This window comes from Aplidium turbinatum, chromosome 4, assembly GCF_918807975.1.
Source record: "Aplidium turbinatum chromosome 4, kaAplTurb1.1, whole genome shotgun sequence".
NCBI classification, from domain to species: Eukaryota; Metazoa; Chordata; class Ascidiacea; order Aplousobranchia; family Polyclinidae; genus Aplidium; species Aplidium turbinatum.
In genome coordinates, this window is record NC_137475.1 from 27,527,799 (window position 1) to 27,543,713 (window position 15,915).

General features: G+C 37.1%; 2 protein-coding genes across 2 annotated transcripts; one reads left to right on the top strand and one right to left on the bottom strand.

Annotated features, from left to right (window-relative positions):
* Positions 1–810: 810 nt before the first annotated feature.
* LOC145768534 (uncharacterized) lies at positions 811–8,128 on the top strand. The gene is made up of 5 exons (XM_082580044.1): positions 811–1,311; positions 4,534–4,710; positions 4,829–5,494; positions 5,701–5,906; positions 6,314–8,128. Exons 2-5 carry the CDS (start codon positions 4,575–4,577, stop codon positions 6,752–6,754), a joined length of 1,449 nt encoding a protein of 482 aa, XP_082436170.1. The 5' UTR covers positions 811–1,311; positions 4,534–4,574; the 3' UTR covers positions 6,755–8,128.
* Positions 8,129–10,949: 2,821 nt separating this feature from the next.
* Positions 10,950–14,179, bottom strand: LOC145769378 (uncharacterized). The gene is made up of 4 exons (XM_082580996.1): positions 14,088–14,179; positions 13,161–13,274; positions 12,641–12,988; positions 10,950–12,528 (listed from the first exon to the last, which is right to left on the bottom strand). The coding sequence occupies exons 1-4, from the start codon at positions 14,122–14,124 to the stop codon at positions 12,002–12,004; spliced, it is 1,026 nt and encodes a 341-aa protein (XP_082437122.1). The 5' UTR covers positions 14,125–14,179; the 3' UTR covers positions 10,950–12,001.
* Between the last annotated feature and the right edge of the window lie 1,736 nt (positions 14,180–15,915).

The window sequence follows — 15,915 nt, forward strand, 5'->3', positions numbered from 1 at the left end:
GAACTGAACTTATACTAGGTGTGGTTTTTCATAATTTTTTTTCTACAATTCTCCATAAAGATCGCCCTTTGTTATTGGTGCGGTTTTTCATAATTTTTCTTCAACAATTTTTCATAAAGATCAACTTTTGTTAATAAACGTACAAATAAAGAATATAAGTGAAAGAAACGACGATGAAAAAAGTTTTTTTATATCTTGAGTCTGACGTAAAATATTCTCTTCATTTTGCAAAGTCATTCTGCTGAAAACCACCTTCAGCTGGATTCATGCGTATATGGCAATTGCTGCCATGGCAGCGATGACGTCTTAAGTTACGTAACGGTCGTCATTGGCCAATCAGGCTTGTTCTTTCCTTTATTTGTGAGGTCATTATTTCGTGAGATTGCATCATGCTTGGTCATTTATTTGTTTTATGAAGTCAGTGAAGTCAGTTCTTCGGTAGACAGAAGAGAAATGTAGATCACATGCTTGTGTGAGTAAATTGATCATGTGGGAATATATATCACATGCTCACGAAGCTTGCTTGGTAGACGTGTCTTTGTAAACCAGTTAAGAGTTAGCTGAGGAAAACTTGCTATTATTTCGTGAAGGCCCAGTTAGCACGGGTTTAGATTACTTTGAGTACAAGGTGTTGCAAGAGTGCTTCCTTTAGGTACCGTACGATCAAAAGAGTTCAGTGTGGAAAAATTGGCATGACTGCAAGCTCGAGTACATGGTTGTGGCTATCATTAAATCACTGTTGCAGCCCAGTGTATTATTTTAAAGGCAGTGTTTGCTACATTATTTTACATAGGCTAGCTAATATTTTTTGTTATCTTTTCTGGTTACAGAAGCTGAAATACATAATACCTGTTTGAACGTGAAACTTAGCTTGCAACTGTTGTGTGAATTCTCTGGATCCAGTACTGATACATTTGGTTTATCATACACACTGCACAGTGCATTGGATTGCGATTGCTCTAATTTTTATTGGTGTTTGAAAACAAATTTCAACTTTTGGAGTTCTGCTTGTATATCTTGTGTACTCTTCAATGTTCCAAGCATCTAATTTTACTTCTACTGAAAGTGGTACTGCATTTGAAAAGATTTCAAAGACTTTGAACTGTGACTGGAAGTTTTACAAGTTTAAGGGCTTTCTTTGTTCAATGAGTTGGCATTCTTATCAACAAAAGAACATTTGTGATTTTCATTCTATTTCTTGTCGCCGTTCCATCATGATGCCTCAGCACGCTTAGGCGTTGCCTGAGTTCTCCGAAACCCACTTGGGTCTTTTTGGAAAAACTCAACAAGCCGTAAGGCTAACTTTATCAGGTATGTTCCAGTTTGTTGTTTGTAAAGGGGTTTAATGTGAATTTATCTTTAAACTAGACTGAAGTCTTGGTAGCCTTTTGATGAGAATCTTGTAGGCCCATATATCGCATATCAGGGATGGGCATATCTGCTTCACACTAGCATTGAATTTATAAGATAAATTACAAATTTTAAGAGCTGCAAAATGAAGTAAATTCTCTTTGTTCGTGCATTGTAACATTTATGGGATATAAAATCATAAGCTGATAATTTGTATAGACATGGACAAATAGGTGAACATGCCTATTGTAATTTTTTTTTTATTTAATTATGCTGATTATGCACGTATCTGCCAGTTTTTATGCCTGTGAGTGAACAACCATTGTCAATATCTTCCATTCAAATGCCTTATCATATTGGTGGCCACCGGGTCGGTAGTAGCTAAATGAAAATCGGATTTAGAAATTTCGGAGTTTTAACTAGGCTATATATTTTCTGTGTTCCCTATCTCAACATTATGTTGTTCATAATCTCAAACAATTCCCAGAGGATGTTATATAGTTTGGAAACATTTCAAAGTCATCTGAAATGTATCAAACCAGTTTTAGCCAAGTTTCATATTTTTTTCAGCTTTTGTCGATACTGTAATATCATAAACAGACATAACTAAGCAACAACAGTACATTTAACATTATAAAAACAAAAAACAACAAGCGAACGTTTTCAGCTAGTCATATAGCCCTTTTCAAGCCTATAAGAAAAATACATTATTGAAAGAAATGCTAAAGAATCATATAGTATCACAGCAAAAATATGGTCAAATCCAAACATTTGAGAAACTGCCTCGCTCACACAAAAGGATAACTGAAATTTACACAGCGCAACGGGTCAAGTATTTCAATTAATTTTACCTCTGAAATACTTGACCCGTTGCGCTGTGTAAATTTCAGTTATCATTTTGTGTGAGCGAGGCAGTTTCTCAAATGTTTAGATTTGACCATATTTTTGCTGTGATACTATATGATTCTTTAGCATTTTTTTCAAATGTATTTTTCTTATAGGCTTGAAAAGGGCTATATGACTAGCTGAAAACGTTCGCTTGTTGTTTTTTGTTTTTATAATGTTAAATGTAGTGTTGTTGCTTAGTTATGTCTGTTTATGGTTTAAAAGAGTTATCTCTCTACCCAAATTGTACTGTAATATCAGAAACCAAAGTATTCTCGGTGCTGCTTTGTTTTTACATTTGTATCATGGCTGGTCAAAACAGAACAAAAATTTGAACTTATAGGTGCTTCTGTGCTCTGAGGTAATTATTGTTCTCCAAGAGAACATCGTTTTAAATAAACCTGGTCATTTTTGCGATTTTGACTGCAAATTTTGATTCTGAAATGCTAATACTAACTGTAGTATTAGAATCAATAAAAAATCAACCAGGTTTGGTAACTACAAAAGTTTATTGGTAGAGCTTTCGCCGCCGTAAAGGCGGCTTCATCAGTACTCTTATTCAAATAGAAACTGTAGTATTAGAACCTTTAAATTAGCACCTTGTGTTGTGGCTACATTATCTCAAAATTCAATTTTTACAGACAAGCCACGATTTTACACCCATCAATGCATGTGATAATTTAAGTTTTTAATTTGATTGCTTGTGTGTCAAAAGAGTAGCAGCTGCATAGCACTGTGGCTCTTAGCAGGTATAAATGTTTTCTAACAGTTTTTGCTATAGTTGTTTAGGGTACATACAGTACCAATCTACAATTATTGTAATAATATTATATATATAAACAGGCCAATAAATCTATTTTTTTTTATCGATTGACATCCTACTGATGCTATGCTTAAAAGCTAGTTTGGAATGACATTGGTAAAAATATTAGACTAAATTGTATGAGGTACAGCAATTGTAATAGAATGGACTAAGTCAACATGCAAATTCAATTTTCCCCACACCTGTTCATTTAGTCCAGTATTTCCTACCTTTAAAGAAAAATGATACTCATGGATAAGCTCTAAACAACCTTGAAAATGATTGAAATATGATGTTTTGTAAGGTAATAAGAGACAATGTGGCAGTTTTGTGTGGGTGTCAAGCCAATATAAAAAACAAACCTTCTTGAGAAGGAGAACACCTTACAATCTTACATCAATGATCTGTTATTGGTGCAGTAGCGATTACAAATTTTGTAGTACCGGTAACGAAATAAAAAGAAGTCATGAAATTGTAGTTGGAAAACATTGAACCGGTTGATTGAACTGTATGACAATCTAAAATATTTATATACATCATGGGTTTGATGAAAATGAAGCTTCAATTTAGCATAATGCCTTTGCAACGTAATTTTATAACGACCTTGCTTAACTTTGGGGTGGCGGCAGTTACATACTCAGTGTTCATTCTTATGTAAAGAATTCAAGCGCTGAGATATGAGAGACAGTTTTATTTGACATCACCATTGACTTGTGTTAAATTTTAACCACGGTTTGGACTGGCTCAACTGGTAGATGTAATTATTCATTTCCATTTTGGCACATGTTACCGCTATAGCTGAGTCTGGTTGAAAGTTTGCACAAATGTGATTGGTTGTTATTTGTACACATTGTGACGCCCCTCCGTGACGCGTCGTTGCCGGCTTGTTGCGCAACATTTGAGCTTTGTGGTGAAACAAGTCCAAGATAAAGCCGAAAGGTTTAATTGTGTTTGCAAGCTGTTGTTTCTATCATAGTTTATACATTCAAGTGCAAAGCGTTTTTGTTTATGATCAAAAATACATTCTGTCATAAAGGAGCTTTTCCATGCTAACTCGTCCATCTTGTATTAGTTTTGTCAAACGTTGGGGCTTTCTATCCCATCATCACAATTTGTGTGAGGCAGGTTTAGACTTGTCAGAACAATGAAAGAAAAAAGGCAACTGCGCAGAGATGTATAAAAGCAGCGCGCTTTTCGTGACCGGCTTGTTGTTTCTTGTTTGGGAAGCAGTTATGACGCGTTTGCAGTTCGTTGAAGACGTCAAAGCAAAATATCAATGAAACACTCGAATTTCCTCAGACCTGGTATATTTTTGTACCATGGCATTTCCATGATCGAATGTTATGTTAGTGACGTTAATTTTTTCAACTTTACTTTTCATACTCTTTGCATATAATTGGCAATCTTTTGGTGTATATAAATGACTATCTTTCTTCAATCGTCAAGCTGCTTAGTTAATATTTGTATAACTGAACAACTTCATCATTCTATTTCAGAATGGTTGTATCAAAATCCTGTACTCTCTCAGTCTTGCAACATGCAAACAAACAACAACATGACCGTTGTTCCCACTTTAAGCGTGGGGCTGCAGATGCCCTCCTCCTTTCCGGAAACAAGTGCCATGTGGGACTTTGTAAATGCATCGGAATTCTTACAAAGTAACAACAACACAGGTGAGATTTTCACTTGTTTATTTTGTTGCATGTTTTTAACTTGCGTTAGGTTTTCTTTTGCAACTCTTGTGCAAACTAACATGGTGCGTCATGACTTAAAACAATATTTCTCATGCAGATGGCTACTTGGTGACAAACACGGATAACGAACTTACATATCTACATGGGGACAATGCACTCAGTCCAAGCTCTGTACAAGACAATGCTGTTGATCCCAATGTGTTCCTGCGTCACTCTCATGATTCATTGCAAAGTAGAAACTCAAATGTTTCACCGTATAGCGAGGTGGATGGACTCTCTAATACAGGCTCCCCTGTTTACCAGCCTTTCTCCACTTCTGAACTCAATGCTGCTCACCAGCCCACGCGCCAGATTTCGAACAATTACACTGCAAAGGTCATGTCACCTGAGCTGGCTCGGCAGGCGTCTTTGAACGTTGTCATGGAAGTACTTGGAACATGCCCTGCCAGTGACGAGCAACCAAACATTGATTTGGGGTTCTATTCTCCTGATTCATCTTCAATCTACAGTGAAGATGACCAATACCTCCAACATCCTTCTCCATCGTACGTGCAGTTTATGACGCCGATGTCAACTGCATCTAGAAATCGGACGTACTCCGATTTTCTGCCAAGTTTTACCGACTTCACAGAGGTTGACAATTCGAGAGTGAGAGCTTTTTCTGCTGATGCTGGTTATCCACAAACCACCCATGCTTCAGACGGCCATATTCCCTTCACAAATTACGCTTCATCAGCAGTCCCCACAGAAGAATCTGAAACTGGTAAATAATAAGCATGCATAGATATAGTGAAAGTACTAAATTTGGCATTTTAAACAACTTTACATATGCACCGTCGTCCGTCAACCAATAAATCATACAATTGTGTCATTTCTAATACCCGTTCAGAAGTGAACATGTTCCGGCAGACACATCTTTACTTCAAATTTTATATTGTGCAACAATATTTATCGTTTCTTTCATTGTAGGAACGACTTCTGAAAGCAACTCCACGTCTTCCTCTGCTTCTGGGAGCTCTTCCTCTCGAACGGAAACAGCAACTTCCACTGAAGCATCATCCAGTACAGCTAGCAACCTCCCTTTGTATCCATCCATGGAGCCTCGCGAAAATACTTTGGATGTGATGGGAATGTTGGAAGATCTAATTGGTTCATCGAATCAAAACATACAAATGGTAAGCTACGAAGCATCTTGTATTATATGTGATAATTTTTTAACTGGCCCGAAGTCGGTTTGCAGCATTTCGTATTGCTAAATGCATTTTGGCGTCAAATCGTCCAATGCTAGTTGCTTTTGTGCTGTGTGGCATCATTGTCATAAATGTACCGTACACTGTGGGTCTGCTACTATTCGGTGAGTCCGATTCGGTGAGTCTGATTCGGTGAGTTCTTAACTTCTAACCCCTAACCCTAAAACGGCAATGATAATTAGGCTACGGTACCCGATAATTTAAAAAAAAAATTGAAAAAATCTCCCGTTAAGGGATCGGACTCACCGAATCGGACTAACCGAATCGGACACCGAAACGGGCCATTCCGGTACACTGTACATCGCAATATATTATATTTGTTTTTATCACAGACTTCAACCGCGCAACTACAGGAGGACGTCGCCTTGGCAACCATCAACGCGGAGCACGACTACTCCGCATCTCAAGAGACCGTCGCTTTTGAAGTTCCCGCAGAGGCTGTATCTGTAGTTTCACTCCCCCCCATCAATCCTCCAACCGCGCCCCCACTGATTGATTTAACGGAAGAAGCTCTCTGTGTGTCCACCTCTGACGCACCTTCCGTTGCGGCGCTAGAGAGGACACCCTCGTACAGACGAAAGCGCACCCAGAACAACAAGGCATGTCGGGAATCGCGAAAGAAAAGAAAAGTTCAAAGAGACGAAGCGGAAATCAAGGTGATGGAACTGACTGAGGATAACGAGCTGAAGAGAAAGCAGATCGAGGAGCTGGAGGTGGAAGTTCGAGAGGCCAGAGCTCTTCTGATAGCTCAAATGACTGGAGTTTCTCCTTGACTTTTCTGTATATAGTTCATTGACATTGCAGCTGCACTTCGCTCGCAGTGATACGCTCGATATTATGTAAGAGTGTGCGAGTAACGTCATGTTCAGTTTTGTTGCGTAGGTCAGTAATGTTTCAACTTGGTTAGAAGTAAACAATTGATCGTCTTAGGCAATAAATTATTTTGTTTATGTTTTCGTAACACTTGTTCTCTGCGTTAACTAGTTTGCTGTTTTGATTTGAAATACGTTTTGTTTCAGTTTTTTAAAGGCTTAAAATCTAAAAAACTTAAAAAATCTGAAATCTTAAAAAACAAAACATTGTCATGGAATTTATTGTGGTATAATTTAGATCTGTATTTCAATGCACACAGGCGCCGAGTTTGACATTTTTACGGGCGTGTGACATCAATGGCGTCATACAGTGGTTCAACTAAGGACGTATTTTGATTTCATTGCACAAGCACTCCAACCAACATACAATGTAGAGTGAACACCTTCAAACACATAATTATCTAGAAGTAGTTTTGCGCACTACGGACTAACCAATTCAAGTATTAATTTGTGTTACGTGTCACCACGTTCATTTCTTCTATCGCATCAGAATGAACAACAAATTATCTGAAATTTGTCAAGCGTGCGAAATAAACGTTGAAGATCAGCAGGTAGCCGCAGCATGCCCGATCAAAATTGCTGGTGTGCCGTGCACGTTTTCACTTGGCGCCTGCAAGTGCGTGAACGCAATCAGCACCGGTTATCCAACCAGACGTCATTAATTAGTGACGTCAAACAAATAGCTTTTTCATTGTTTCGATATTTTAGCGAGCTGCAGTCGGATATGCCTTTTTTGCATGCACTGCGACCCTCAGAACGATGTTGTGACAGTTGATCACTCGAAGCAATTGTTAGAACATGAAACAGTGATATTGAGGCGTTATCGCCGCTGTGTTCTTTAACCAACACCAGTTAATTTCACCAAGGGTTTGAGAAATTGATAATATCAATAACCACCAGCTACATTTGTCTCATTGCGTTTAATCTTGGTTTTACTTTTTTAACTTTTCTTCTCAGACCTTTGTTAGTCCTATATTCCCTTTCTTAGTGTCATACTGATCTGAACATTTTTGTTCCAACACTGCAGTTATTCGATCGAAAATACTTCGTTTACACGCAAAAATTCTTTGTTATAAAAAAGCGATATGATTTCATTGTGATTTGAAACTGAGTGAGTTGCTATTCAGCCAACAAAACCCGTTGTTTTACATTGATTCAATTTTTTTAGATGTCAAATGAACGTAAAAAGGACAGATTTTTCTAACTGGATAAATTATTCAGACTTAAAAACACGACCATGAAAGTTATTTTTGAATAAAAGTTATTTTTGCCGTTTACTGCTTGTGAGTTCCCATTGGCTGTCACTGGAATAAACCAGTTGCCATCACAAATATTGTCTTCCTCTGCTCCTCGTTTCAGAAACAAGAAGCCATGAATTTAAACGAATCTGAAATGACTCAATGTATTTGCACCGCCTTTCAACGTTACATGGCCAACTAAACAATTTCAAAGGCACGGAATGTGAAAGTCACTTTTTGCTATTTCGGGGTCCTTGATAGCACTAGTTTGTGAGATAGATCGAAATTAGTTTTGCCTCATTTGCAAGCACTGGGACTTGTCGAAACGAATTATTTTCTAAACACACTACTTTCAAAGCAGTTCGAAACTTTAAAGTAAGCTATTTTTCACATTATGGTGCACGGACGTTCAAAAAAAATCTGTCGCTTGAGTTGACATAGTCCAGTTGCAAGAAAAGGCCACCTGCAAATACAGCTAAGGGGATAATAGCGCTTTCCCTGGGACACATACTGTATGACGTCAACATAATTAAAAGTGCCAGACTAAGGACAATCGAGCAAATGTTGTTACGTATACCTGTGCGTTTTATTTCTCAATGCGCATGGGAGCCCTTCTACAGTTTGTTTCGATATCTGACGTTACTAGAACTGTCCTCGGGTCAGTCGTGTTAAATAGTTTGAAACAGCTTGGCTGTTGATTAAAATTTATAAGGGCAAAACTTATAACAGGCCGGCATTTATTAAAGTTACCTAGCGGCTCAGTGGTTATCGCCTTTGGTTGGTTGTTTACGAGCCAACTCATTTCCATCTGTTTAATTTTTGGGTGGGCTATTTAAAATGAAAACAATATGCTGCTACAGAAGCTCGATATTATATCTTAAATTACGCAAGGCCCTATTCATCGCTTCCAAAACCCCAGTAAGGGAACGTTCAAATATTACGTAGCTCCTTCGAGGGGGAGGAGGGGGTTTATGCAAAGTGTTACGTTAGCGTCACATCGGGGGGAGGGGGTGCAAGCAAAACGTTAGGTAACTCTTTCGAGTACGGAATGGTAGTTGTTTGTGCTGAATTAGTAGTGAAAAAGCGTTACATGGGGGAGGGGGGGTTGAAAAAAACGTAACATTGGCGTTACGTGGGGGAGGGGGGGTCAAAAATTCGGAAAAAAAGCGTTACATAATATTTGAACGTTCCCTAAGTGAGACCACATCTCTGTTTAGGGGTCTACCCTTATTCATAATTAGTTGGTGCAACGTTTTTCGGCATTATAAAATAAACAATGTTACTATTCTGCTGTGAAAACTCGACATTTTGTAGCTTAGGTTGCATCCATCGGTATTGTATTGTTGATGATCATTTGGAATGACTATTTTAAATCAGCGAAACCAGTAAATTTATGCTATTTTGTTGAATTTACAGAAGAAATAATACTACGCTCTCGCTTTGTTGGAAAATGTGTTTCAATGGTTGATAGCATAAGGCTTGTCCAAAATTAAATGCTCATGAAACCACGAAGATGTTCAATAATGGCATCCAGAAATGTTGACAGGGATTATCCAGCGTATACGTTTGCATTCGAGATAATTTTTTATTAAATTTAAAAATATTTTAAGAGGGCTTGCATACTGAAGGAAACTCCATGTCGCCAAATTCCTTTGCAACTACCTTGTTTAAGTAGGCTGTTCTGCATTTAACTCAGCGTCTTATTTTTTTAAGACAAACACTGCGTCACTCTTTTCTTCAGTTTTTAGTTTTTGTATTTCAAGAGTGATGCAATTACATGTTTTCGAGATGACCCTTTTCATTTCCAAATTATCCTCTGAAAACGGCCCTGTAAATTTTTTAGTTAAACTCCATAGCCCTTTGCATTGTTATTGTGGATTGTGGAGTCAGTCTGATGTTTTCGATTCGAATACACAACCTATGGTTTGAAAAACATTTTAGGCACCTTTACTAAAAGAAACTTGGTTCATACGGAGAATGATGGTAATTAACTGGATAGATAAGATCACTAACGAAGTATGGAGACGCTCTGGGTGTACCTCTGGAGTCCTCACCATGATCACAACTATCAAAAAAGGCAAATGACATTTATCGGGCATGTCTACCGCAAACGTGGAATTGAACACTCGGCAAGGATGGGGCGACTTCCTGGTCAGAGGCACCGGGAGCGTCCACGTTTGGAAATCTCCAAAAATCTTTCTATATGGACAAACCAAGTATTTGTAAACTTAGTAAGAACTATTCGATCGTTGTGGAGACTCACGGTAGCCGACGCCTTATTCAGGCATGGCTGATGATGATGATTAAAAGGTATAGAGGCCCACTTGTAAATTTCGGAGGGTGGAAGAAGGGGGTGAGATGGTGCTCACACGGACCCGCAGGATAGGCCTTCTTTTTCGTTATATAGCCTATGTTCAGAATGCAATAATTTTTTGTTTAAAGTACCGTAATAAATCGCAGTCGATATTTAAACTTTCACAGAGAGGTTCGATTTATACTTTAATCTTAGGACATTGCCTGTTAATTGAACTATTACAGTTTTTACTTAACCGTTTAGGCCTACCAACATGCTTTTCATATTCACATAATTCAATTCAAAAGTACAGTGACATACGTGAAGACCGCGAGAGTTTATATTTCATGAACAAATAGCCTCGGCTACCTTAAACCTTGGTCAGACTATTTAATAGCATTAGGCTACTCTTGATATAAAAAAGTCAAGTTATATCGAACGCTCTACTCCCCCAGTAACCATTTAACGTAGCCTACCCTCAATACGCGCGGTTTATTAGGCTTAGTAGGCTAAGCTCACTACGTCGTCTACGTAAAACATTATATGCGACGTCAAGAGTGTTATATCGCTTTTATTTTGTTTTCAATACAAGATCTATTTAAATGGGTAAACTAGTTGCTGCAAAGTAAAAAAATTATCGTCAATGCAAGCTGAGTATGGCAGGCTAATCTTACACAATATGACTTAGCCTACTGGCTATTATTGGCAAAGGGGTGTTTTTTTAATTCGTTTTCGATTCGAAACAAAATCGAATTGCCTTCCCCCCTTGAGAAAATCTTATATACGCCACTGCATGAACTGTATTGAGCAACAAATTGTTTAGTAAATTTGTGTATCTTGCAAAACGTGTTTAAAGCATAAACTGTTAAAATTGAAAAGTTAGCTATTCATACAAAATAAATCATCATAACAAAAAACAACGATGCCTTGAAGACCCAGCAAAGGGGCTGTTCAACTTCAAATATCGTGTGATGTTTGTTATCAGCCATTATAACGTGATACGACAGTTGCGAAAACCTTCCTGGGTTTCAACAGCTCAAATGTCATGTACTTATAAAATGTTTTCTAATGTAAAACAATTGAAACGCTTTGAAAAATGGGCCTAATTGCATTTTATTTTACTATTTGCATATAATCACAGTTTTTCTATGAGTAGCAAAGCACAAAACAGCTATTCTCTAAATTTTTATAACAATCAATCAATTGTCTATAGTTTAATTGTAGGCTAATTTGCCTGTACTTGACTATCATTATCTTTATACTATATTAGTTTAATAACTGACAAAAATAAATAAAAAGAATTATTGTGTAGCCTACACAACTGAATGTTAGTCTTTGGCTTGTTTTTGGTTGTTACAAAATATATTTTCTATGTCTTTCACAACAATTATGCTCAATGGCTACCATTTGCAAAACAAACGAAATAAAAAAATTCTCGTAGTAAAAGCTACACATAAATACGTCAGATAGAAAACGAACGAATACAATAAACTTTAAAAAAATGACGGTATCGTGTGGTGCAGTTGACAGCAACCAACATGTTGTACATATGTAAAATCATCAATATTTATGATCTTGCATGAAGTCATGTTGGATACAGCATCACACCAACTCAGTTCATGCTTTGTTGTTTTCTTGGATTCGAGCTATCACAAGAGCCCTCGTTCTTTGGACTTCAAGTTCTAGGTTTTTGATTTGTTTTTTCATCTGTTGATTTTCTTCACTGAGTTCGATCACTTTTATTTCCGCCTGGTATTGCTCTATTTTTCTCTTTCTTCGCAATTTAACGCAAGCTTTATTATTTTGTGACCTTTTCCTTTCATAAGAAATTGTCCTTACAAGTTTCGGCACGGGCAATGTTTCGTCTGAAGATGACTTCGTTTGCACAAAGGTTGTGTCAACCTGTGCAATACCGGAAGCGGTTTCAGTGCCATTTCCTACAGGATCAGTGCCTGATATCAGATCGTCCAGTATGGTTAGAAAATCATTTTCATTACTGATCTCAGGATACGGATTTTCTGTTGTGGTGGGGAAACAGTTAAAAGTGTAATCCGAACTGAAATTTGGAGGATTAGGAAAAAACACATTTGGACTTGAAGGGTTCAGACAAGTTGCCCTGCTGTTGTTGTTTAACATTTGAGGTTCTGCAATGCATAAAAATAAACAATTAAAAACAAAAATAACATCATCATGGGAACAGTACCAAACTAATCAAACTTTTTGATTCTTTATGCATTAAATAGTCAAGTTATTTACCATTTTCTTTATCTTCGTTGTTGGGTGCGTTGGAATAGTAGTTTGTTGGAGGCACTTCGAAATGGTTTGCATTGTGGAAACCAATAGCGTCATCAGATGAATTGAGTGCAAAGTTGTTGTCATCGCCAGGCAATAAAATGTTCGGTCTTCCAAGCAAATCGATATCCAGGGATTCAAAAGCGTCGTTCGAATGGAAGTAGGCCTTTGAACATGTGCTTTGTGGTTCATGAGACGAGCAAAGACACGTGTTAGAATCTATGGCAGCATTGCAACGCATATTCCAAATGTTAAGATCACAATTTGTTGTAGTAGAAAGTTCGTCATCAAACTTTGAACGATCATGGTTATCTGCAGAAAAACCAACGTTTTTAAAGTAGTGTTTAGACTTACTTTTCAGTACAAACACAAGGCTTTTCAAACAAAAGACGACACTCATACGACAAACGACAAAGTAGTTTACGTTACATGAAAACAAAGATCATTTTTATGCAATTTAAAGTTCGATCCAACCTACTCTCACCAGGTGTCATGCTGTTGTGAACTGTACTCGGATAATCTGTCGGAACCTTCATCTCCACACTGTTTGCTGAAGTATCGCAAGTTTCAGAATAAAGTGAAAAGGGAAAAGAAATTTCTGAAAAATATGAATACATATTACCAATAGGCCTACTAGCCTATATTTTATTAACTACAGAAATCAGACTTCGACCATAGTGACATGATCTTACTAACCTTCTGTTTGCAAAGCAAAGTTGACAGCTAGATAAAGCTGAATGCAACAGTTTAATCAAAGCCTTTTGTCATCGAAAGCTAGCACCAATAGCTTATTAAAGCAGGTATTGCATTCCAACAATAATGTTCGTTGATGACATATGACTGACCAGTAGCATTGATAGAGAGAATTTAAAGGGTACTTTTGACCTGGGGCAGTATACTTTTCATGGGGACCGAGAACTTGATGAAGCCACAGCGTATTCTTTGAAATTAATGCATTTTTTTAGAAGTGTCTTGACTTAGGACCCGAAGATTTTATTGATACCGGGCCGAAATTATTCTTTCAACGACCCTGTGACTGACTCTCTAGTAATTAGCAAACATTTTTGCTTGCGTAGGTACGTCCACTACTTTCGACCTTTCGTTATCTCAAACGTGTATTAAAAGTTGCTATTGGAGCAATTTTTGCTTAAATATTTTCTGTCATGTCTTTTACTCGTGTGCAATCTTTTTAGCGACCTCTACCAGTGAAACAAATCAATTTAAAAAATGCAGTTCGTCAGTGCATGAAACAGCAAAAACAACTTAATAAGAAAGGTCGTTGCAACAAGGCGTCAATGCTAAAACGGTGACAAATCAGACAAACATGTAACTTTACTGACATCACAAACAAAATTAACGTAAGCACGTCGCGTAGATTTGAAGCAATCGAGTCTGAAACTGATGCACTTACCTGGACGCAAGTCCACGTCTAATCTTCGCTCAATCATCTTTAATTGTTTAGCAAAGCGTTTCTGGTATCACTTGTCAGTTGTCACTATAGCATACGAACTAAACTGATCACGTGCTGGTGTGAGCTTATGTAGGCTTGCCACGGTTTAGTGATTTTCAAGAAATACTTTTCTGAAAACTTGTTCAAACCGGTCTGCTGGCTTGCTACCTACAGGGAATTCCCCGGGTGTCAAAGCAAACTATTTAGGGATAACAACTCAAAAACAAACGCCTCGTTACCCAACGTGAAAATTTGTTTCAGAATTCATTGCGTGGTTCTGTTGCAACCCCAACATAAAAACTTAGCACATATTAGACATATTTCGTTAAAAATCAATTAAGTTTACTACTGCATAGTCCATGCCAAGTGCTGTCACTCACATAACATGATGTGTATCATGCGAGATATCCATTCCAATTTGTGCAAGTGTGCAATCTGATTTATTATACTGCATTGATAAAATTTCTAGATTTACAAAAACAATGATTATCCCTGAAGTAAGCAATGATTGTGCAATAAACGTGTGAAAGAAAAGGAAATAACGAATCTATATTTCTTATAATCTGGCTGTTGTGACGCTGGGGTCGAAGCGCTGTATGAAAGGCAGCAGTGGCGCAGGGTGACTTATTTGATTGGGGAGGCACTCCAGAAGCACAAATATTTTACTTGACACGAAAATTTAGTCGAAGGTAATTTTTGGTCTACATAACAATCCAAATTTTACCTATTATTTAATAAACGCATTTGTACTAAACCCTGGCCATTTTTCCTTTTTTAGTGTAATCTATTTGTAATAATAGGCCTACTGGGTTATATGCAATTTTTAAGTAATAATATGATACGCACAATACGAAAACGAGTCATTTCATAACAAACAAAAATGAAGACATATGCAAATTTCGGCCAGGGTTTTTTGTCTTTCTTGAATTTGTCAAACGGGTTTTAAAAGATGAATTATGTTGAAATTAGGCCGCAGTTCTTGCAGTACAATATCATAACGAAGATAGAGTAGGTTACTTAACACTTCACTTGCTAGTAGGCTTATGTATGCTATAAACCTTGAAATAAATGCAATTTTAGATCAGTGGCTCTTGCTTTACAGAAATTTTCAATGGTGAGCTTGGTCGAAAATAAATTGTATTGAGGTACGTTAAACAGAACTATGGTAACCACATTTTACTCCGCGGCAGAAGCAAACGTTGGCTTATGAAAATCTAGTGTAATTATTATAGGCTAATCATGATCAAAGCTGCAGGATTATTCAGTTAATCTAATCGAAGTTACGTTTTTTTTAAAAGTTTTTTAAGATATTTATAAACTTTTTTGATTTAGTGAGCAACAAAATAATTGTTTCAACAATTACAAATTTAGCTTCAGTAATTTGAATCAGCTTCGCCATTGCCTGGCAAACAAATCAATAAATTACCAAAGACACAATCAATTTGGACCGCACTGATCTAAAATTTTACGAGGTTTAGTTTGTTGAAAACAAAATTTAATTGCTTTGCTGAAACATGCTAAAATCGCTTTAAACTAGAGGTGTTTGAAGCAAATTGGCCAAAGAATTTTGAGAAGTTTAACTTGCTAAAAAAATTAATGTAAAGGATCTAATTCTAGCCTATGTAACAAAAATGAAGCAAAATTTTGAAATAACTTACACTCTCTTTTGCTTAAAACACTCCAACGCGAAATTATAACTGATATTTTTGCTTGACTAAGCACTTTGTAAGTTCGCTCAATTTGCACTTTATAACTCTTTCTGCGTTGTAACATTCTCCTGCATTTCATC

Excerpts from the sequence above, each read along its gene's own strand:
- LOC145768534 (XM_082580044.1), top strand. The coding sequence starts at position 4,575 with ATGCAAACAAACAACAACATGACCGTTGTTCCCACTTTAAGCGTGGGG. Across the intron at positions 4,711-4,828 it reads ACAAAGTAACAACAACACAG|ATGGCTACTTGGTGACAAAC; the intron begins GTGAGATTTTCA and ends TTTCTCATGCAG. Across the intron at positions 5,495-5,700 it reads CACAGAAGAATCTGAAACTG|GAACGACTTCTGAAAGCAAC; the intron begins GTAAATAATAAG and ends CTTTCATTGTAG.
- LOC145769378 (XM_082580996.1), bottom strand. The coding sequence starts at position 14,124 with ATGATTGAGCGAAGATTAGACGTGGACTTGCGTCCAG. Across the intron at positions 13,275-14,087 it reads AGACGTGGACTTGCGTCCAG|AAATTTCTTTTCCCTTTTCA; the intron begins GTAAGTGCATCA and ends CATATTTTTCAG. Across the intron at positions 12,529-12,640 it reads CAACGAAGATAAAGAAAATG|AACCTCAAATGTTAAACAAC; the intron begins GTAAATAACTTG and ends TATGCATTGCAG.